This window comes from Talpa europaea (assembly GCF_964194135.1).
Source record: "Talpa europaea genome assembly, chromosome: 11".
Lineage (NCBI taxonomy): Eukaryota > Metazoa > Chordata > Mammalia > Eulipotyphla > Talpidae > Talpa > Talpa europaea.
In genome coordinates this window covers 18,947,797-18,972,060 of record NC_140078.1, presented here as the reverse complement: position 1 = coordinate 18,972,060, position 24,264 = coordinate 18,947,797, and the positions used below count along the sequence as shown (strand labels likewise).

At 46.7% G+C, this 24,264-nt stretch overlaps 1 protein-coding gene across 2 annotated transcripts; it reads left to right on the top strand.

The window, feature by feature from the left end:
* COMMD7 (COMM domain containing 7) lies at positions 1-24,264 on the top strand (the record flags this gene model as incomplete). Of its 2 annotated transcripts, none has more annotated exons than XM_084247944.1 (9): positions 1-84; positions 8,773-8,823; positions 8,922-9,024; positions 21,100-21,156; positions 21,244-21,281; positions 21,981-22,071; positions 22,350-22,399; positions 22,786-22,834; positions 24,188-24,264. In XM_084247944.1, 9 exons carry the CDS (start codon positions 1-3, stop codon positions 24,262-24,264), a joined length of 600 nt encoding a protein of 199 aa, XP_084104070.1. The 2 variants fall into 2 exon arrangements, with proteins under 2 accessions (XP_084104070.1, XP_084104069.1); XM_084247943.1 differs by having other exon boundaries at positions 8,770-8,823.

Here is a 24,264-nt window from a genome sequence, read left to right as displayed (position 1 = left end):
ATGGGCCGCCTGCACTGCACGCAGGACCCGGTGCCCGAGGCCGTGGGCGGCGACATGCAGCAGCTGAACCAGCTGGGCGCGCAGGTGGGCCCGCGGCCTGGGCGCGGGGTGCGGGCGCGGGGCGCCCCAGCTGCTTCCCTGGGGTAGGCCGCGGGGAGCCTGGGCTGCCGCAGAGTTTACGCGCCAGCGGCAGGGTTGTGGGGTGTGTGAGGCGGGGGCCCAGGGCAGTGGGAGTTGGGGCGCGATTAGGAAGCCCAGGGAGCTCGGGGGCCCGACGGGCAAGCTGAGGGGAGCCTGGAGGGCTGGGGAGACCGCGAGGGGGCGGGGAGGGCACTTCCGGGAGCAGGTTGAGCGGGCCCAGGAGAGCGAACCCGATTCCTGAAGGGGCTGGAGGGAGTCTGGGACACGGAATAGACTGAGGGCCTGGGGAGGCGGGGCGAGTTGCAGGCTGGGGGCGGTGGTAGTTAATGGTATTCAGTCCTCAAGAGCCTGGAACTTAATTTACTAGGAAGGCCCATGGGCCCTGGGAAAGCTGAGAAGGGTCTCATCACCCCGAGGGGGCAGAGAGGAGCCTGGAGTGAGCAAAGGTGGAATGTGAATGCCCTAAGAGCCAGACCAGAGTAGGGCTCTATGGGCTTGAGCAGGCAGGATGGGCTGGTGATGACCTCTCCACACCCCCAGTTGGCAATACCTGGTAGTCCCCAAAGAAAGGAACCATATACGGGCCTCCCTGGTGGTGTGGGGGTTAAAGTCTCAGTGATACCAAGCTGTTGACAGCCACTGTGGCAGGAGTTTGATTCCCTGCCAGGGAGCTGACCCACATGGCGCAGCAGACCTCTCCTGTCTTGCCTGCTGCTCCCCTCAGCAGTGTATCTCAGTAGATCTGCCTGTTCTGCTCCCTGCTCTCTCTGGTGAATCCTCTCACCCCCCACACTTATGGCCTACATCCCAGTTCTTGTATGCATAAGTGAAAAAGAATGGAAAAACTTAAAAAAAAAAAAAAAGGAAAGGAACCATATACCATATACACCTTACACAGTGGAGACCTCATTTTTTTTTTTCAAAAATGTATTTATTTATACAAACACTGGATACAGTCAGAAGCGTGGGAGGGTGAGAGGATTCACCAGAGCCAGAGCGGGGAGCAGAACAGGCCGATTGACGAAGTACACTGCTGAGGGGGGCAGCGGGCGAGACAGGAGAGGTCTGCCCGCCATGTGGGACCCTCTCCCAGTGGCCTGGGATCGAACCAGCGTTGCAAAGGCTGCGGGCAGCTTCACAGCCCAGTGCTCAACTGCTGCGCGACCAGGGGAGACCCCACTCTTGATTGTAGTGCATCTGGCAAAGAATTTTTCCTGCTGTTCAGGCTCAGCTATTAACCTGTCAACCTAGGAGGTTTCCTGTTCCTGGGATGCCATTTTCACACCACTAAGGTGGCCAAAATAAATAGGTTAAAATACCATTTCTTAGCACCACTACACTACAAAGTTCTGTTTAGTTCACCCTCACCCCCATCCCCAACATCTGAGGAAGTGGGTCCCTCTTCTTCATTGCAGCATCCCCCACAATTTCCCACATGTGTAGCAGGCTTATACAATTAAAAAGACAAAACAAAACATTGTTTTTGCATAAATAGTGGTATCAATGACTATCCAGTCATGTTCCAAGGCTGCAGTGTCCACATAATGCATTGCAAACCAGGTGTCTAATTTTATATTATTTTTTCTTTTTTTTTAAAGATTTGTTTATGCATACAAGAACTGGGGTACAGGCCAGAGGTGCGAGAGTTGAGAGGATTCACCAGAGACAGAGTGGGAAACAGAACAGGCAGATTGACCTAAGTACACTGCTGAGGGGAGCAGCCTGCGAGTCAGGAGAGGTCTGCTGCCCCATGTGGGTTGCTCCCTGGCTGGGGATCAAACTTGTGGTGCATTGGCTGCGGTAAGCTTCATAGGTTGTGTCTTAACCCTGTGTGCCACCAGGGAGGCCCTAATTTTATATTTTCTACTAGCCACATTTAAAAATTAGAAATGGGAAATAAGTTTCATTGTTTTCTTTAATTCACTGTGTCAAAATATATCAACATGTAATCCATATAAAATATCTCTAATTTACTTTTTGGCAATACATTTTCTCATTCTGGTGTGCATTTACATTTGCAGCCTGTCTCACATTAGGTTAACCCTTTTCAAGTGCTCAGCACTTGTGTATAGCTAATGACCCCTACTGGACAGCACAGTTTTAAGTGCTTTTTTAAAAAAAACACTTGTTTTTTTAATTTATTTATGCATACAAGAACTGGGGTACAGGCCAGAGGGGTGAGGGGTGAGAGGATTCACCGGAGACAGTGGGGAGCAGAACAGGAGGATCTACTGAGATACACTGCTGAGGGGAGCAGGGGGCTGGAAAGGAGAGGTCTGCTGCAGTATGTGGGCTAGCTCCCTGGCTGGGGATTGAACTCATGCTGCAATGGCTGCCAATAGCTTGATAGCACTGACTTTAACCCCTGCACCATCAGGGAGCCCGAGATTTAAATACTTTTATGTATATTATCCCATTGAAGCCTTGCTACTGCTGTCAGTGATAGGTACTATCAATATTGCCATTTTACAGATGAGGAAATTGAATCACAGAGTGGTTAGATAAAAATATATATTATTTATTGAGCATGTACCATGGGCCAGGCATGGTTATCAGTGCTTTATATATAACAACCCTAAAAGGTGAGTGCTATTATATTCCCATTTTACAGATAAGAAAAGTGGTTCAGGGAAACAAGCAGACCTGTTTAAGATCAGGCAGCCAGGAAGCAGTGGAGCCAGGGCTTCAAGACCGGATGTCTGACTTCAGAGGCCCAGGAATGAAACATACAAGTACAGTGCTTTGTAGATGATCTCTCCAACCAGCAGCTTAATTTTTACTTATTTATGTTGGAGTTCTCTGGAAAACTTCCATTTGGAAAATAAAAAAAGATTGTGCTCCAAAAACACTTTTTTATTTGTTTTTTTTTTTTTTTTTTTTTTTTAATAGAGGCATGTTTTATTTATTTGTTTGTTTGTTTTTGTTTATACATGCACTGGGTACAGTCAGAAGCGCGGGAGGGTGAGAGAATTCACCAGAGCCAGAGCGGGGAGCAGAGCAGGCAGAAGGACCGAAGTACACTGCTGAGGGGTGCAGCTGGCAGCAGGAGAGGTCTGCGTGCCATGTGGGACCCTCCTCCGGTGGCCGGGGAGCAGCCGGGGATTGAACTGGCACTGCAGAGGCTGCCGGCAGCTTCGCAACCCAGTGCTCAACCGCTGCGCCACCAGGGAGGCCCCAAAAACACTTTTTTAAAAGATTGATTTATTTATGCATACAAGAACTGGGTACAGGTCAGAGTGCAGAGTGCAGAGGATTCACCAGAGACAGAGTGGGGAGCAGAACAGGCGGATCTACTGAAATATACTGCTGAGGGGAGCAGTGTGAGACAGGAGAGGTCTGCCATGCCATGTGGGAATCTCCCTGGCCGGCGGGGTATTGAACTCACACTGTAGAGGCTGTGGACAGTTTCACAGTGCTGCACTCAACCCACTGTGCCACCACGGAGGCCCAAGAGTCTTTGTATTAACATTGGTGGGTATCTATCTGAATGCCTGTCATAAATAGCCACTAAACCCAGTAACATTTGTGTAGGTTTGGTGGACCTGGCCTCTTATGCTGGGGAAGTTGTGATCTGGTGGGATAGGTCAGAAAATGGAGAGAAATACAGTACTAAGCCTATCTAGATGTGCTGATGCCTGTGGTTAATTCTAGGTAATGTGAAGCCTTGAGAATAGGAAGGATTAAAAAAATCATCTTTAGTTGGGCCTCCCCGGTGGCGCAGTGGTTGAGCGCTGGGTTGCAAAGCTGCCCGCAGCCTCTGCAGCGCCGGTTCGATCCCCGGCTGTTCCCTGGCCACCAGAGGAGGGTCCCACATGGTGCGCAGACCTCTCCTGCTGCCCGCTGCTCCCCTCAGCAGTGTACTTCGGTCCTTCTGCCTGCTCTGCTCCCCGCTCTGGCTCTGGTGAATTCTCTCACCCTCCCGCGCTTCTGACTGTACCCAGTGCTTGTATAAATAAATAAATAAATCTTTAAAAAAAAATCATCTTTAGGGCATCCTTGGTGGTGCAAGGGGTAGAGCACAGCACTGTGAAGCTATTCACAGCCTCTATAGCACAAGTTTGATCCCCAGCTGGCCAGGTAACTACCCACATGGCGTGGCAGACCTCTCCTGTCTCGTCTGCTATTCCCCTCAGCAGTGTATTTCAGTAGATCCACCTGTTCTGCTCCCCACTCTGTCTCTGGTGACTCCTCTCATCTCCCACACCTATGGCCTGTACCCCAGTTCTTATATGCATAAATAAATCTTTTTTTAAAAATCATTTTTTGAATGATTATGAAAGGGAGTGGGAACAAAATAGAGGCAGGTTCAGTCTAGGTTGGAGGACAATGGGTGCTTTGGTGGGGGTTGTGGTGACAGATCTGAAGAGGTGTGAACTGATTCAGGGTTCATGTGAACATCTTCATTGTGGTACACCCATGTAGCCTCAATAAATAAATCCAGAAAAACATAAACAGTTGGTGGGCAGCCCTCTCACCTAGCTAAAAATGAAAGAAAAAATTCAAATATTGGACCTCCCTGGTGGCCTAGGGGTTATGTCTCAGCGCTGCCACCTCCAGGGCCTGAGTTGGATCCCTTGTCAGGGAGCTACCCACATAGTGCAGATCTCTCCTGTGTCACCCGCTGCTCCCTTTAGCATTGTATTTCAGTAGATCTGCCTGTTCTGCTTCCCATTCTGTCTCTTATATAAAATAAGTTCTATATAAAATAAGTAAAATAAATAAAAATCTTACATAAAGGATGGGCCTCCCCGGTGGCACAGCGGTTGAGCACTGGGTTGCGAAGCTGCCCGCAGCCTCTACAGCGCCGGTTCGATCCCCAGCTGCTCCCCTGCCACAGGAGGAGGGTCCCACATGGCGCGCAGACCTCTCCTGCCGCCCGCTGCTCCCCTCAGCAGTGTACTTCGGTCCTTGTGCCTGCTCTGCTCCCCGTTCTGGCTCTGGTGAATTCTCTCACCCTCCCGCGCTTCTGACTGTACCCAGTGCTTGTATAAATAAATAAATCTTTAAAAAAAAAAAAAAATCTTACATAAAGGAATAATTCTTTTTTTAAAATTCAAGTATTATATAGAGTTATATAAGTAAAATAAAATGTCCTTTATCCTCAGAAGTCATTTTATTTATTATTTTTAAAGATTTATTTATTTATTTATACAACCACTGGGTACAGTCAGAAGCGCGGGAGGGTGAGAGAATTCACCAGAGCCAGAGCAGGGAACAGAACAGGCAGACTGATGAAGTACACTGCTGAGGGGAGCAGCGGGCAGGGCAGGAGAGGTCTGCGCCCCATGTGGGGCCCTCCCCCATGGCCGGGGATGGAGCCGGCGCTATGGAGGCTGGGGCAGTTTCGCAGCCCAGTGCTCAACCACTGGGCCACCGGGGAGGCCCCCCAGAAGTCATTATAGTCTTTATTTTTTTAATTTTTTTTTATATTTTAAAAAATTTTTTAAATGTATTTTTATATTTTTTTAAAGATTATGCATACAAGAACTGGGGTACAGGCCAGAGGTGCAGGGGTGAGAGGATTCACCAGAGTGGGGAACAGAACAGGCAGACTGACCAATATACAAATGCTGAGGGGAGCAGCGGTGGCAGGAGAGGTCTGCGCGCCATGTGGGACCCTTGCCCGGTGGCCGGGGATTGAACCGGCGCTGCAGAGGCTGCGGGCAGTTTCGCAACCCAGCGCTCAACCGCTGTGCCACCGGGGAGGCCCTAGGGGTCTCTTTTTGAAAACAATTTTTTGCAAAAGAGGTTGTATGAGATTCTTTAAAATAGATCTACCATAATTTATTTAGTATTATTAATAGATAATTAAGTTTCTTTCCGGTTTTGTTTATTTGTTTGTTTTTATGAACAAAACTATAAGCAACTTGCTTTGTGTAAATGTGTCTGGTTTATTTTTTGAAATCTGAACGGTATATTTCTGGCAATGGAATTACAAGGTCAAGGGATTATCCTCTCATCAACTCTGAGCTTATCTGTTTTGTTGTGCTTTCTCTAGCACTGGTGTCCTCAAACTTATTTTTGCTGATAAGTGAAAAATGGTCTCCTTGTTTCACTGACTTAAAATTTTCTAGTCCGGAAAGATCTTGAGCATCTTCTCATATGTTTTCTGATAAGAATAGTTAAGATTTTGATTTTGTGGATAGTGGCAGGCAGGTGAGCAATTCAAGGATAGATAGCTATGCAGGTGCAAAGGCAAAGAATGGGGAAAGTGTTTAGGGATGATAGAGTCAACAAATGCTTTCTGTGCACTTACAATAATTAGGGTGTTGTGGCCATACAAGGCCATTCAAGGAAGCTTCTCTGCTAAGACACGTTTGTTTTCCTTATCTAGATTCAAAATTCTAAGTGCCCCCAGGCGAGGTTCCAAGAGCCTCAGAAGTTAAGAATCTGGGTAGGTCCCTTTCTTGTTGGGAGTGTCATGGTATCTTGGCAAGGCTTTGAAGGATAATGAGGGCTTGACAAAGTGGAGATAGGGATGGAGGTCTGTAACAGTCAAGAGACCAGATTAACTTGAGGCCCCTCTTGAGAAAAGGTGGGGGATGAGACCTCACAGAAAGGTTGAACCTGAATGCTAGGCTGAGATCTGAAAATGGAAAAGCAGCTGGAGGGCTTCTCTGTGGCCTGGTTTTTAAATGGCTCTGGGTAGTATAGGAAATGCACTTGGCCAAAGCTCAGACAGTTCCACAGATTTACCACAAAAAATTTTTTTAAAGAAATAGAGGAAAACTCAAAAACACATTTTTTTTAAATTATTTATTTATACAAGCACTGGGTATAGTCAGAAGCGCGGGAGGGTAAGAGAATTTACCAGAGCCAGAGCGGGGAACAGAACAGACAGACTGACGAAATACACTGCTGAGGGGAGCAGCAGGTGCGGCAGGAGAGGTCTGTCGCGCCATGTGGGACCCGCCCCGGTGGCCGGGAGCAGCCGGGGATCGAACCGGTGCTGCAGAGGCTTCGGGAAGCTTCACAGCCCAGCACTCAACTGCTGCGCCACCAGGGGAGGCCCAAAAACACATTCTTAAAGCAGTTCTAACTGTTCTTGTTTCTACTGTATTAAACCCTCAGTTATACAAGGCACCACCTCACAGCCCCTATCTCCAAATATTGGGAGCCTGTGTTCCAAACCTATGAATTCTCACTTAGGAACACTGAGGAACACAAACAATTGTTCCTGACCAACACTGTACAGATTATGAGAAGGAAAGATTAATATGCACAAAAGAGTAAGAAGCTATTCTAAGATAGTGGCTAATATAAAATAAAATGTTTTGTAATATATATAACAAACTGTTGTGAAGGAGAATATGAATAGACAAAACAGCAGAAAATGAAAATCACTTCCAATATAGCCACACAGAAGGAACTACTTAAAAAAAAGCAAGGTAGAGGAAAAGTTTGCATAATGTGTTACCATTTGGGGTGAGAGAGGGAAGTTGTATACTTGGATTGGCTTCTATGTGAATAATAAATCTATGGAAGTATAAACCAAAAAAAATAATTGCTAGTATGGATGTATGTGTGAACATGTCCACACAGTCACAGTCTCTCAGTATGTATCCCAAATATCCCAATAAAATGCAAGTTTTTCAGACACTATAGTGGCACAGACATGGGTTAGTGGGTATTGTGAATATTTGTAACTTTAAAATAATCAGAACAGGGTCTCCCTGGTGGCGCAGCGGTTGAGCGCTGGGTTGCGAAGCTGCCGGCAGCCTCTGCAGTGCCAGTTCAATCCCCGGCTGCTCCCCGGCCACCGGAGGAGGGTCCCACATGGCACGCAGACCTCTCCTGCTGCCAGCTGCTCCCCTCAGCAGTGTACTTCGGTCCTTCTGCCTGCTCTGCTCCCCGCTCTGGCTCTGGTGAATTCTCTCACCCTCCCGCGCTGCTGACTATACCCAGTGCTTGTATAAATAATAAATAAATAAATAAATCTTTAATAAAATAAAATAATCAGAACAGGGCCTCCCTGGTAGCTCAAGGGGTTAAGATGCAGACTATGAAGCTATCTGCAGCCACTGCAGCACGAGTTCAATCCCCAGCCAGGGAGCTACCCACATGGCGCAGTAGACCTCTCCTGACTTGCGCACTGCTCCCCTTAGCAGTGTATTTTAGTCAATCTGCCTGTTCTGTTCCCCACTCTGTCTGTGGTGAATCTCCTCACACACTTCCCCCACACACACCTCTGGCCTGTACCCTAGTTCTTGTATGCAAAATAAATTATAAAATCTTTAAAAAGGGCCTCCCTGGTGGCGCAAGGGGTTAAGATGCAAGCTATGAAGCAATCCGCAGCCACTGCAACACAAGTTTGATCCCTGGCCGTCCAGGGAGCAACCCACATGGCTCAGCAGACCTCTCCTGACTCGCCCACTGCTCCCCTCAGCAGTGTACTTCGGTCAGTCTGCCTGTTGTGTTCCCCACTCTATCTCTGGTGAATCCTCTCATCCCCCTCCATCTCTGGCCTGCACCCCAGCTCTTGTATGCATAAATAAATAAAATAATATAAAAAAGCAAAATAATCAGGTGTCAACACCCTGCGTGTTACTGTTCTCCCCCCTGAAGGGTGCCTATTTGGATGACTCAAGAGTTGAATGTTACTGATATTCTATGTTATTCTCTTCACAGCAGTTCTCAGTCCTCACAGAAGTGCTTTTCCGTTTCCTGACTGAACCCAAAGAGGTAAAGTATTTAGTGATGAGGAGAGATTCTGAGTGTGGGTCAGTGGTGCTGAGACACTCAGAAAGTAAAGGCCTCTCTGTGCTGTTCCCTCCCTGCAGGTGGAGCGCTTTCTGACCCAGCTCTCTGAATTTGCCACCAGCAATCAGATTAGTCTCGGACCCCTTAGGAGCATTGTGAAAAGCCTCCTTCTGGTTCCAAATGGTGAGTAGCCTCTCTTAGCAGCTGAGGCCAGAGACATTACTTGCACATTCCTTCAGGCCACAGAGCCTGTAAGCAGGCTCTGGGCTCTGAGCCAGAGCACTCAGCAGTGAACCAGACATGGGCGGGACAGGCAGTCTGGGAAGGGGAGCCAGGTAGACTGCCAGCCAGGGCTGAGGTAGCAGAGTAAGTCTGCTTGCCGCCTCAGTTACCTGGTCCTCCACATCATTATCCAGAAAATGAACAATAAAAATTTAGAGATTTTCTAGCAATTTGACAGAAATCTCTTGAATCTAGTAATTTTTAAATGGGACTTGTATTTTTTTTGTGTGTGATAAAATATGACATAAAATGTACCATTTTAACCTCTTTTTTTCCATTTTAACCTTTTGGCACTTGTATTTTATATGTGCTTTTCATTTCATATTTTTTTAAAAAGTTATTTATGCATACAAGAACTGGGATGTAGGGCCTCCCTAGTGGCGCAGGCGGTTGAGTGCGGTGCTGTGAAGCTGTCCGCAGCCTCTGCAGTGTTGGTTTGATCCCGGCAGGCCGGCGAGAATCCCACATGGCACAGCATACCTCTCCTGTCTTGCCCGCTGCTCCCCTCAGCAGTGTACTTCGTCAGTCTGTCTGTTCTGTTCCCCGCTCTGTCTCTGGTGAATCCTCTCACCCTCCCGCGCATTTGGCCTGTACCCCGGTTCTTGTATAAATAAATAAATCTTTAAAAAAGAAAAGAACTGGGGTGTAGGGCCTCTCTGGTGGCGCAAGGGGTTAAGTACCGCACTATGAAGCAATCCATAGCCTCTGCAGCACAAGTTCAATCCCCAGCCGGCCAGGGAGAAACCCACATGGCAAGGCAGACCTCTCCTGTCTCACCCTGTTCTGTTCCCCACTCTGTCTCTGGTGGATCCTCTCACACCCTGCATCTCTGGCCTATAACCCAGCTCTTGTATGCATAAATAAATAAAACTTTAAAAAATAATAAAAAATAAATAAAAGAACTGGGGTGTAGGCCAGAGATGTGGGGGAAGGTGAAAGGATTCACCAGAGACAGAGTGGGAAACAGAACAGGCAGACTGACTGAAATACACTGCTGAGGGGAGCAGCGGGTGAGACAGGAGAGGTCTGCCGCGCCATGTGGGTCAGCTCCCTGGCTGGGGATCGAACTCATGCTATAGTAGCTGCGGATAGCTTGATAGTGTTGAAACTTAGCCCCTTGTGCCACCAGGGAGGCCCCTTTCATTTCATATTTCTGGAAATTAATCTTCATTTTACAAATTAATCTGCATTTTACAAATGTAAAATTTGTAAATTAATCTGCATTTTACAAATGTATCAGTCCACCATGAGTTGAAAAACAAAGAAGAGAAGTCCTTGGCCACAGAGGGTTTGAGAAGCAGAATTTGTTTAGAGCAATCCGGAAAAGTTTCAAGCTGAAAGGAGATGATCAAAATGATTTCGGGGTAGGGATGTTCATGTAGCACTGTTTATGATAGAGAAAAATTACAGCAGTCAGATTGCCTAGCAACTGGAGATTGGTGCAGTGAGGGGTAGTGTGTTTTTACTAGGAAACCTTATGTGTCAGTTAGGTGGACCTGGGTGTGAATCGCAGTCTGTCCCTTAATAAGTAGTGTGACTCTGGCTAGGTACCACACCACTCCCAACCCCTAGCAACACAACCCCCACCAACAGTTCCCCCTCTCTTGCCCCAGTTGAAACCTTTTTTTTTAAACTTTTTTTTTTTTTTTTCAGATAGCCAGACACATGAAAGATTTTATTAATCCTCTCTGAAAAATCTGCACAGTCACCGCAGATACAGATAAAATCACTGCGGAACGGTTCTTCCTTTGTGCCAACACTCACATTGGCCTTTGTAGTCCCCCTGACTTTCTTGGGTTCCTTTCACAGTTTTCTTGAGGTTTTTTTCTTCTCATATAGGCCATGTCTTGCAAGTCTGAGTTCAGTTTTCTTTGCATAATCCCAGGAATCATAAATCATGCCAAAGCCAGCTATCCTGCCACTTCCAGATGTGCCCTGAATCCAGATACAAAGATGACACTGGGGGTATTTTTGTACATTTTAGCTAGTGTTTCCCAAATTTCTGTAGGTCTTGTTGCCGTCCCAGGGTGAAGGATGTCCAGGACCATTTGTTTCTGCTGATACAGTCAGTTGGTCATGAATTTTCTGGTCCGGATAGTTACTATGTCACTCATGATGGTGACGGCTCTTCAGGCAGCCAGAGAGGACTTTTTTTTAAAATTCGTTTATTTTTATTTATACAGGAACTGGGGTATAGGCCAGACATGCGGGAGGGTAAGAGGATTCACCAGAGACAGAGCAGGGAGCAGAGCAGGCAGAATGATGAAATACACTGCTGAGGGGAGCAGCGGGCAAGACAGGAGAGGTCTACCACACCATGTGGGACCCTCGCCAGCTGGCCGGGATCAAACTGGTGCTGCAGAGGCTTCGGACAGCTTCACAGCGCTGTGCTCAACCACCTGCGCCACCAGGGAAGGCCCGACTTTTTTTTTTTTTTTTTTTTTTAAAGATTTACTGGGGCCTCCCCTGGTCGTGCAGCAGTTGAGCGCTGGGCTGTGAAGCTGCCTGCAGCCTCTGCAGCGCCGGTTCGATCCCCATTCGCCAGTGAGGATCCCACATGTTGTGACAGACCTCTCCTGCCACGCCCGCTGCTCCCCTCAGCAGTGTGTTTCGTCGGTCTGCCTGTTCTGTTCCCCACTCTGGCTCTGGTGAATTCTCTCACTCTCCTGCACTTCTGACTATACCCAGTGCTTGTATAAATAAATAAATATTTAAAAAATAAAAATAAAGATTTACTTATATATGCATATAAGAACTGGGGTACAGGACAGAGGAGCGGGAGGGTGAGCAGATTCACTAGAGGCAGAGTGGGGAACAGAACAGGCAGACTGACTGAAATACACTGCTGAGGGGAACAGGGGGCGAGTCAGGAGAGGTCTGCTGTGCCATGTGGGTAGCTCCCTGGCTGGCCAGGGATCGAATTCATGCTGCAGAGGCTGCAGATAACTTCATAGTGCGGTGCTTAACCCCTTGCCCCCCAGGGAGGCCCCACAGGTATATTTTTGTGTTACTTATAATCCACAGATAATGAAACCATCTGATAGCTGTCTTTCACTTTGGACTTATTTCACGTAACATAATCACCTCGACATGATTATCTAAACTTTTCTTAATTGCAGTAATATAAATAAAATGCTTAGCACCATGTTGCAATAAAAGATTGCTCTTATTTTTCAAATTAATAACAGTCATTTAGAAATTTCTCATCATGGGCCTCCCTGGTGGCGCAAGGGGTTAAGCACAGCACTGTGAAGCTATCTGTAGCCTCTGAAGCATGAGTTCAATCCCTGGCTGGGCAGGGAGAATCCATATGGCACAACAGACCTTTCCTGTCTTGCCCACTGCTCCCCTCAGCAGTGTATTTCAGTAGATCTGCCTGTTCTGCTCCCCACTCTCTCTGGTGAATCCTCTCACACCCTCCTCATACCTCTGACCTGCACCCAGTCCTTGTATGCAAAAATAAATAAATCTTAAAAGAAAAAAACACTAGGGTTCCTAGGCGTTCATTCCTTTACTAATGAAGGTCACAGGAAAGTTTAAATGCTTTTAAAAAGAAATGTTTGCTCCGGCGGCGCAAGGGGTTAATTCTCAGCATTATCAAGCTATTGCCAGCCACTGCAGCTTGAGTTGGATCCCTGACCAGGGAGCTAGCTCACATATGGCACATCGGACCTCTCCTGTCTCGCCCACAGCTCCCCTTAGCAGTATATTTCACTAAATCTGCCTGTTCTGCTCCCCAATCTGTCTCTGGTGAATCCTCTCACCCTCCTGCACCTTTGGCCTGTACCCCAGTTCTTGTGTGCATAAATCTTTAAAAAAAAGAAAGAAAGAAATTCTTCATCACAAGAATGAAATTTGTAACTATGTGTGGTGACAGAGGTTAACTAAACTTCCTTTGGTAGATATGTCCCAATACACTCATATATCAAATCATTACACACTTAGAACTAATTTAGGGTTATATGTCAGTTGTTTTCCAATTTAAAAAAATAAAAAGATGATGTCAAGGAAAATAACGCTATTGAGGAAAATGTAATGATATGAAAAAATCTTTCACAATACACTGTTTTTAAAAAGTCATAAAAAAAGAAATTGTGATTATATCTGGGTGGTAGTACTGCATGTTGTTTAAACTGTGTCAAGCAGGTCTTTTTTGGGTGTGTTTGTCTTATAAGTTGCTAGAAATTTAGCAATTTAATAGAAAGTTAACTTTATTTAAAGAGAGGCAGCTTGTGAAACGGATCTTATAAAGTGAGGCAGTGTTGACGTGGCTGTTAACCGGTGTCACCAGTAGAGGTAAGGCAGCCTCTGGTTTACACATTTCAAAAATCATTAATAAGCTGATCTTCCCAGGATCTCAGCCTGATGGGGCACTCACAGTTGGGGGCTTAATTTGTTTGTTCCTGTCTGGCCCCTTTCTATACAATCTCTCCCTTTGCCCTATCTTGTGCTCAGAAGGTTCTGGGGGTTTGAATCAGAGCAACCCTGAGGTTCCCAGCTGTGAAATTTTGTGATCCCTTGTTTGCGTGATTCTTGCATTATTTGCTCTTACGGCAGGTTAAAGGCACTAGAAGCCTGAGGTTGGAGGGGGAGTTGGCGATCTCTGCACACAGGAATATGTTTTTCTTTTCTTTTTTTTTTTTTTTTTAATAGAGGCATGTTTTATTTATTTATTTGATTGTTTGTTTGTTTATACATGCACTGGGTACAGTCAGAAGCGCAGGAGGGTGAGAGAATTCACCAGAGCCAGAGCGGGGAGCAGAGCAGGCAGAAGGACCGAAGTACACTGCTGAGGGGAGCAGCGGGCAGCAGGAGAGGTCTGCGCGCCATGTGGGACCCTCCTCCGGTGGCCGGGGAGCAGCCGGGGATCGAACCAGCGCCGCAGAGGCTGCGGGCAGCTTCGCAACCCAGTGCTCAATTGCTGCACCACTGGGGAGGCCCAGGAATATGTTTTTCTTTTTAAACTTTTTTTTTACTTTTTTTTTGTGTAGAAGAACTGGGGTATAGGCCTGAGGTGTGGGGGGTGAGAAGATTCACCAGAGAGAGTGGGGAGAGCAGAACAAATGAGTTTGCTGAAATATACTGCCAAGAGGAGCAGGAAGACAGGAGAGGTCTCCTGGGCCATGTGGGTTGCTCCCTGGCCAGGGATAGCTTCATAGTGCTGAGACTTAACCCTTGAGCCCTTAACCGGGGAGGCCCATTTTTCCCTTTCTTGGCTCTGCTGCACACCTGCTCCATCCTTCCAACTCCTCAGTCCCCCCCAACCCTTGAGCTCCAGTCCAGCACTGAGGGCTCGGAAGCCTTCCTAAAGCAGGTCAGTCCACAACCAACTCCCCTTCCTCTCAGCACACAACAGGTGTTGTTTTCTCTGCAGCTATCAATTTGGACCATAATCATTTATAGTTTTCTATTGTTCATGCTGTTTTATATGTGCCTGTATCTTGACTGGAACAAATAACCAGTTCTTTGAAGTCTGGAACAGGCCTTGTACCTCTTTCCTCAGCCACTATTACAAGTAAAGAGGTGATGTCAACCAGGTACTTAATATATGCTGAGTCAACTGAATTTGGGAGATTCTCTGACCCTCCCAGGGGATGTTGGGTGTACTTTTTCCCAGAGGGATTGATTATCAGTATTTGCAACAGATCATTATCCACAGATCCAGAGAACAGGAGGCCCTCATATCACTCTGGAGATGGGCCTTGCAGGCACTGGGGCTGCTTTTTTTCCCCAATCAGATAAGGTAGCTATTTGACCTTGGACAGACCAGCCTCTTGTAGCCCCAGTTTCTTACCTGAAAAAATGTAGCAATAGGAGCAGTTATGGTAGAATGAGTTCTATTGTATAAAGCACTTAATATGGTACAATAAATAAATTTCAGCTTTATTTATTGGTAGTTCAGTTATTTTCAGCTTTATGCCTCAATACCAAATTATGAGATAAAACTTTCCTTCACTTAATGAGAGGATCTGAATTCACCTCTTGACTTCTTAATGCCCTAGAGCTTTTCAAGCTGCTCAAGTTTGGGATTTGCTTCTCCTTCTCAGTTAGCTCCAATTTCTGTTTTACTCTTTTTGTCCTCCAGGCAGCCTGACTTTTCTCTTCCTGCAGATTCCCTGCTTATGTTTGCCATTTCTTCTTTTAAAAAAAAAATGATTTATGCATACAAGAGCTGGGGTGTAGACCAGAGATTTTTGGGGTGGGGGGGCGAGAGGGTTCACCAGAGACAGAATGGGGAGCAGAATAGGCAGACTGAGTGAAATACACTGCTGAGGGGAGCAGTGGGCGAGATAGGAGAGGCCTGCTGTGCCATGTGGGCCACCTCCCTGGCCGGAAATCGAACTCAGATAGCTCTCAGTGGCTGCAGATAGCTTCATAGTGCTGCATCTTAACCCCTTGTGCTACCAGGGAGGCTCTGCCATTTCTTCTTAATCATCTGAGATTGTGACTTGCAAATCTCTTGGCCTCTTCCTCATCCCTTAACCTTGTGTGTCTTCTGTCAACTACCCTCCCAGAACAGGTGCTTGGCCCTACCCTGTGCAGTAATGTCACTTCCATTCTCCCTTCCCAGTTTGCCTTGGAGCACATTCTCACCACATCCTGGGTCATTCCGCTCCCCTTCACTATGTCCGTTGTGTGAGGAAGTCTGTAGTCTCCAATATGACTGTACATCTAATCTGAAATATAAGAACCTACAGCCCTCCATTCTCTACCCCTTCCCTAATCCTGTTCTCCCTATGTGGAAGTACAGCTTGCTAGAGCTGATAGGACCTTAAGAACCCTCAGGGCCTCCCCGGTGGTGCAGCAGTTGAGCGCTGGGTTGCGAAGCTGCCCGCAGCCTCTGCAGCGCCGGTTCGATCCCCGGCTGCTCCCCGGACATCAGAGGAGGGTCCCACATGGTGCGCAGACCTCTCCTGCCGCCCGCTGCTCCCCTCAGCAGTGTACTTTGGTCCTTCTGCCTGCTCTGCTCCCTGCTCTGACTCTGGTGAATTCTGTCACCCTCCCGCATTTCTGACTGTACCCAGTGCTTGTATAAATAAATAAACAAACAAACAAACAAACAAACAAATAAATAAATCTTTAAAAAAAAAAAAAAAAAAGAACCCTCTAGATCAGTCTTTCCCAAAATGTATCAGTGATCAGACGGGGGCAGAAAACACTGTCTCCCAGCCACTGCCTTGGAAATTCACAGACATATTAACTTATTTCAGGCTCTGAAAAGTTCTGCCATGAAGAAACCTGCTTAAGGGCCTCCCTCGTGGTGCAAGGGGTTAAGCACCGCACTATGAAGCAATCCACAGCCTCTGCAGCACGAGTTTGATGCCCGGCCGGCCAGGGAGCTACCCACATGGCTCAGCAGACCTCTCCTGTCTAGCCAGCTGCTCCCCTCAGCAGTGTATTTCAGTCTGCCTGTTCTGTTTTCCACTCTGTCTCTGGTGAATCCTCTCACACACACACCCATCTCTGGCCTGTACCCCAGCTCTTGTATGCATAAATAAATCTTTAAAAAAAAGAAAAGAAAACAAGAAACCTGCTTAACCAGTATCTGAAACGGTTAACCCTGAAACTCTTCTCTCTCTCTCTCTTTCTCTTTCTCTGGCAGGGGAAGTGCCAGGTAAAGTTTTGTAGAGTTCTGACCTAGATTAATCTTTGTCTTGGCAATAAAGAAATAGAGGCCTAGAGAGACCCAGGTAGTGACATGTTTAAGGTCCTATAGTGGAAATGCTGAGGCCAGAACCTCCCTGGATTGACGCAAAGCCTGCCGGCTTTTGTTGTTGAATGTTTTACTTTGTGCAATGTAATTCTTTTTGTTTAAAATTTTATTTTTATTTATTTACGCATACAAGGGCTGTAGGCCAGAGGTATGGGCGGGGTGAGAAGATTCACCAGAGACAGAATGGGGAGCAGAATAGGGAGACCTACTGAAATATTCTGCTGAGGGGAGCAGCAGGCGAGACAGGAGAGGTCTGCTGTGCCATGTGGGTTAGCTCCCTGGCTGGGGATCAAATTTATGATGCAGTGGCTAGAGATAACTTGATAGCACAAGACTTGAACCCCTGCACCACCAGGGAGGCCTGCGATGTAATTCTTGAAAATGTCTGACCAACAGTTGTCTGCCCTTGGCCAAATTGTTTCATCTGTATCCTGGCTACTTCTCACTGCTCTCCTGAAAGTAAATCTGAGATATCATATCACTTCTTTCCTAAATCCCTAGTTATGTATCTAAAAGATTAAAAAAAAAAAAAAAAACCTTTGTTTTCCCCTTATCAAACTATTGTAGTATGCTTTTATCATATCTAAAAATAACTGGTGGCCAGGTTTCCATATTTCCCTTGCATTTCATTTGTACATAGTTGTTTATTCTCAGCAGGATCCACTGGGACCCTCCCACCCCCCATAGCATTTGGTTGCTAGGGGGACCCTTGTATGCTGCCTTGTCACTATAACAGCTCTGAAACCTTGAACCAAGTTATTTAACCTCTCTGAGAATCAGTTTCTTCCGTTAATTTTAGTAGCTCATACATTGTTATAAGAATGGAGAATGAGGGCCTCCCCTGGTGGCACAGCGCTTGCGCGCTGGGCTGCAAAGCTGCCCGCAGCCTCTGCAGTGCCGGTTAGATCCCCGGCCACTGGCGAGGGTCCCACATGGTGCTCAGACCTTTCCTGCCCTGCCTGCTGCTCCCCTTGCAATGTATTTCGTCAGTCTGCCTGTTCTGTTCCCCGCTCTGGCTCTGGTGAATCCTCTCACCCTCCCGCACTTCTGACTGTACCCAGTGCTTGTATAAATAACTAAGTAAATCTTTTTTAAAAAAAAAAAGTGTTGGGCCTCCCCCGGTGGTACAGCGGTTGAGCGCTGGGTTGCGAAGCTGCCCGCAGCCTCTGTGGCGCCGGTTCGATACCCGGCTGTTCCCCGGCCCCCGGAGGAGGGTCCCACATGGCGCGCAGACCTCTCCTGCCGCCCGCTGCTCCCCTCAGCAGTGTACTTCGGTCCTTCTGTCTGCTCTGCTCCCCGCTCTGGCTCTGGTGAATTCTCTCACCCTCCCGCGCTTCTGACTGTACCCAGTGCATGTATAAACAAAACAAATAAATAAATAAATAAATAAATAAGTAAAACATGCCTCTATTAAAAAAAAAAGTGTTAAAAAAAAAAAAGAACGGAGAACGATAATAAATATAACTTGCTAGCTTCAATGCCTGGTATCTGTAGCACTAATATTATGATTGTCACTGTGAGGGTCTCCTAGGCAAGATTATAGATAACTCAGCAGTAGAGCCATTCTTTCAGACCATTTTTATTTTATTAAAGATTTATTTTTCTATTTATTTATGCATATAAGAACTGGGGTCCAGGCCAGAGGTGCCGGGTGGGGGGTTGAGAGGATTCACCAGAGACAGAGTGGGGAACAGAACAGGCGGATTAAGTGAAATACACCTGCTGAGGGGAGCCGCAGGCGGGACAGGGGAGGTCTGCTGTGCCATGTGCGTTATTGTTCGCTGGCCAAAGATCGAACTCATGCCATAGTGGCCAGCAAAAGCTTGATAGTGATGAGACTTAACCCCTGCACCACCAGGGAGGCCCCCCCCTTCCAACTTAACTTTTAACAGCATCACCTTGATGCCCAGATTGACCTACGGTTCCTGACTTTTTTATCCCTGCTACCAACATTGGTAAAGAGCTTACACACACATTACAGTGTATTTTTTTTTTTTTATAGAGGCATGTTTTATTTTTTTATTTGTTTGTTTGTTTTGTTTATACATGCACTGGGTACAGTCAGAAGCGTGGGAGGGTGAGAGAATTCACCCGAGCCAGAGCGGGGAGCAGAGCAGGCAGAAGGACCGAAGTACACTGCTGAGGGGAGCAGCGGGCGGCAGGAGAGGTCTGCGCGCCATGTGGGACCCTCCTCTGGTGGCCGGGGAGCAGCCGGGGATCGAACCGGCGCCGCAGAGGCCGCGGGCAGCTTCGCAACCCAGCGCTCAACCACTGCGCCACCAGGGAGGCCCCACATTACAGTGTATTCAGGGGCATAGCTCTTGAATGAATTTTTGGCAGTGCAGTTGTTGACTGCATTTGCTAATTTTTTGCCTCCAAACGCTTGATCTCTTTACTCTCTTGAAAATTAAAGGTTACAATAATCCCTACTTCAGTCCTTTTGTGGGATCACCAAGCAAAATATTGGATTTGAACTGGATATTAACTAAGGAGCTGTACACCTGGTAGTCAGGAGTTAATTGGATTGGCTTCTTGAAGGGCCTTCAGGTTTCATGGGCTCTTGCCTTCTTTGACTTCCTTGTGGCTTCCTAGCTCAGTCTGATTTAGGAGATAAAAGATTTCCTCCCTTTGTTTACATGGTTTGTTTTGCAAAGGACAACAGCCCCAGCCCCACAGGATTGTTTTTCTGGAGTGAGATGGGTGTGGGGCCTTGGGTTTAGGGTATTACTTGAGGGCCTTCCCCTGCTCCTGGTGGATGTCTTCTTAGTTTTTAATTAGTCATATTCTGGAAGACGAAGAAGTGGAAAATTTTTAAGCAGTTGCCAAATAGTGACTCTAGGCTGTAGCCTGCAGGTGAAACATGGAGGAGCTAGATTGCTGGCAACACTTTGTTTTCAGGAATTGGAGCAAGCCAGCAGAACAAAGGCAGCTCCCACAGGGGGTATTCGCAGGCTTCTGAGGGGAAGGTTTGAAGGCCCTGAAGTGAGTTGTGAATTGTACAGGCCAAGCTATTTAGTCCCTCATGGTGTGCTTCCCAAAAGCTGATTTTCTAGGTCAACATTGTCCAATAGAATCTTTTTTAAAATTCAAATTGAGGTAACACTGGTATACCACATTGTGGAAGTTTTAAGTGTGCAGCTTAATGCTTGGCTATCTGACTGTTGTCTATGCTACCTTATGATCAGAAGTCTAGTTTCCATGCATTTGACCCCTTTGATCATCAGAATCCTTTTTTTTTTAATTTTTTTTTTTTTAAAGATTTATTTATTTATTTTTACAGGCGCTGGGTAGTCAGAAATGCAGGAGGGTGAGAGAATTCACCAGAGTCAGAGAGGGGAACAGAACAGGCAGACTGACGAAATACACTGCTGAGGGGAGCAGTAGACGCGGCAGGAGAGGTCTGCGCGCCATGTGGGACCCTTGCTGGCGGCCGGGTATCGAACCTGCACTGCAGAGGCTGTGGGCAGCTATACAACCCAGCGCTCAACCTCTGCACCACCAGGGGAGGCCCCAGAATCGTTTTTTTAAAAAAAGATTTATTGATTTATTCATGAAAGAACTGGGGTATAGGCTAGAGGTATAGGGGGTGAGAGTATTCACCAGAGAAAGACTGGGGGAGCAGAATAGGTGAATTTGTTGACATACGCTACTGAGGGGAGCAGTGGACTAGACGGGAGAGGTCTGCTGCACCATGTGGGCTGCTCCCTGGCCGGGGATTGAGCTCATACCTTAGTGCTGAGACAACCTCTACACTACCAGGGAGGCCCTGATCAGTAGAATTCTTTATGTAGATGGAAATGGCCCCTATTTGGCACTGACCAGTACTGTGCCTGCCAGACCAGCCTGTATGGCTCTTGGACATTTGAAAGAACTGATGCAACCGAAGAACATAATTTTACATTATTTACAATATTACGGAATTTTAGAATTTAAATAACCACATATTTAGTGACTCAGAATCTGTGGTATTATTCGTTTGTCAGATCAGGTACCCCCAGCCCCAAGTCCATAAATTCTTCTGTTTTTGCTAACTTCTTACACACTTTCTGAAAGGGCAAACACTTGTGTTGTACAGTAAAATAGGCTGTCTTATTCGCCATTTGTTCCAGATGCACCTTTTTTCTTTCCAGCTGGATTGGTATCTTCACAGAGCTAGCTGAGTCTTTATTACTTTATCATCTAGGTCATAAAGTTGTGCCTATTAAATAATGCCAGCTGATTCATTGATTTTCCCCTTTTCACTGATTTCTCCTGTTTCCCAGGTGCCTTGAAGAAGAGTCTCTCAGCTGAGCAGGTCCGGGCTGACTTCATAACCCTGGGTAGGTTTTCGCCAAGGTGGCTGAGAGTGACTGAGAGTGACCTGCTAGCCACTCTTTAATATGCTAATGTTTCCTATTCTCTTATAGGTCTCAGTGAGGAGAAAGCCACTTACTTTTCTGAAAAGGTATCATAATTCAGATCACTTTCTTTTTTTTTTTTTTAAAGATTTATTTATTTATGCATACAAGAGCTGGGGTGCAGGCCAGAGGTGTGGGGGGTGGGGGCAGGGGAGTGTGTGTGTGAGAGGATTCACTAGAGACAGAGTGGGGGACAGAACTGGCAGACTGACTGAAATACACTGCTGAGGGGAGCAGTGGGTGAGACAGGAGAGGTCTGCTGTGCCATGTGGGTAGCTCCCTGGCCAGGGATTGAACTTGTGCTGCAGTGGCTGCAGATTGCTTCATAGTGCTGACGCTTAACACCTTGTGCCACCAGGGAGGCGCCTTAGATCATTTGCTTTTATTTCATGAAAAGAAACAAATGGAAAATGCCAACTAAGGAAAAACTATCCGTCATCATATGTCATTTCCCTATTTAATGTTTTTCCTTTGGTTTCATGCAAATCCAGTACCATTTGGTGCATCACTAATTGTTTTCCTCTGATTTGACTGAATGTAAATGTCATACAGTTTTTGTTTCAACCTGGATTACATCTTCTGGTAAAAGAAAACATGTAGATGGTCCTCTTCCCCTCTTCCCGCTCCTCTCCCCCCAAGCCTATGCATATAGGTCCAGCCCTTGTTTCTGCATTCCTCCCCTTCTCTGTGGGGGACAGGATGATATTTTCTATTGATATGACTGTGCCTTTTTGCTTTTGTTCCAGTGGAAGAAGAACGCCCCCACCCTGGCTCATTGGGCCATAGGTCAGACTCTGATGATTAACCAGCTTATAGATATGGAGTGGAAATTTGGAGGTAACCAGTTAGAGCCAGTACTGGGTCATGTGGGTGAGGCAGGGTGGGGTTGCAGAGGCTTTTCTGTAGTTTTGATGGGGGAGCTGTGAGACCAGCAGCTGGTGCTCTGTATCGCTGTCCGTACGCTGCCAGTATTTCGACCTGTGGCTCATGCAAGGGTGATCCCCGAAGAGCACATTTTGCCCCCATACGGTTTCTGCTGGGCAATCTGCAAAGCTTGGGGTCTTCAGAGTATGTCTTCAACCAGTCACTGATTATTTTTCTCTCTTGTGTATCAGTGACATCTGGGAGCAGTGAGCTGGAGAAAGTGGGAAGTATTTTTTTACAAGTAAGTCTTCCCCTGATCTTTGCAAAAGGGTACCTTTTTGACTGGGTTAAAAACTATTACATCTGCATCAGGTTTCTTTAAATACCCATTGACGGGGTGATCACTGAGGAGGCTCTATAGCTCAGAGCACTGTGGTCAGCCAAACAAGTAGTCACTCACAAGCCTCAGATGAACAGGATTGTGACTGTGTTCTTAACAGTTTGACTGTCCCCATAAGCATGGAAATTGCTAGAAGTTTTAGTGTTGGACAGTCCAGACCTTTCCTGTGTAATTCTTGAGTTAGAATCTGGATGTTTTGATGTTCAAGTGAAAGTTCAGGTGTCAGGAATTTCTTGGCCCACTTGTCACCATTTGAATGTAAATATTTATTTATTTTTTTTAATCAGTTAAAGTTGGTGATTAAGAAAGGAAATCAAACTGAAAATTTGTACATAGGTGAGTCCAAATTCATGTTTGAGCTTTTTCACTGTCCCCATGTTCTCTGTCATCAGTGGGCTTGTTATAGGGCAGCCCCGATATTAAACGGGTTCCTGGCTGTGGGTCCTCACCCGCGCGCTTTAAAGAGACTTATGAATACTCTACTACAGACACACACAAAAGGGTTAATAAAAGGTTTATTTACAAGAGAAAAAGAAAATAAGGAAAAGGTACAACTCAGGGAGAAAATAGGGAAATAAAGTCTTTAATGCGTCCTACCCGACTTGACGACCTGGAAACCCAAAGTCACTTTTATTTATTTATTTATTTATTTATTTATTTATTTATTTATTTATTTATTTTAAAACAATTTTTTTTTAAAGAGGCACGTATTTTATTTATTTATTTATTTATACAAGCACTGGGTACAGTCAGAAGCGCGGGAGGGTGAGAGAATTCAGCAGAGCCAGAGCGGGGAGCAGAGCAGGCAGAAGGACCGAAGTACACTGCTGAGGGGAGCAGCGGGCGGCAGGAGAGGTCTGCGCGCCATGTGGGACCCTCCTCCGGTGGCCGGGGAGCAGCCGGGGATCGAACCGGCGCCGCAGAGGCCGCGGGGAGCTTCGCAACCCAGCGCTCAACCGCTGTGCCACCGGGGAGGCCCCCAAAGTCACTTTTAGAGCTGACCTGACGCTGCGAGCTGGCTGAGAGCCCAAAAATGGAGAGAGCCCCCCAAAGCCCACGTGTCTGCCTTTTGTATCCACCTGGCTGCTTAACCCCACCCTCAGGTCCCAGCCACCTTCCCTTTGGTGGTGATGGGATTTGGAGTTCCCAGTGTCTTTGGCTTTGACCTGGGGTGGGGGTGGAGACCACAAAGCCTGTATGGAATTTGCTTTGGGACATCCTTTTCCCCCTATCAGGCTCAGGAAGCCCACTGCAAATGATTTCTATCAGGAAAAAAGTCACAGCTGAGCGGTGGAGTAGCCATTCCACTGCCTTTTCTCTCATAAATAATAAGCCACCCGGCAGACTGGAGGCCCCACAGTTGAAGTCTTTTTGGAAAGGGGAAGGTGCGGGGAAAGGATGGCTGTGATGGAACAGCAGAAGCACTTGATGTAGATGCAGGAGTCCCCGCATAACCTGAGCAAGCCCTGGCTCCTTGTGCTGTGGAGTCAGGCTCTTTCCAGCCTCCCCCCTTTTCATGGAGCAGAGAGCCCATGTTCAAGGCTCTCCCTCCTTTATTACCATTATTGCCCCTCTAGAGCCACTTTGTAGTACTAACCCCAAAAGAAAAAGAATTGGAGGAAATTAAATTCTCTGGATGATTCTGTGGAGTTGGAAACATTTACCTGAAGCTTAATTTTCTCTCCCCAGAATTAACCTTGCCTCAGTTCTACAGCTTCCTGCACGAGATGGAGCGAGTCCGAACCAGCATGGAGTGTTTCAGCTGA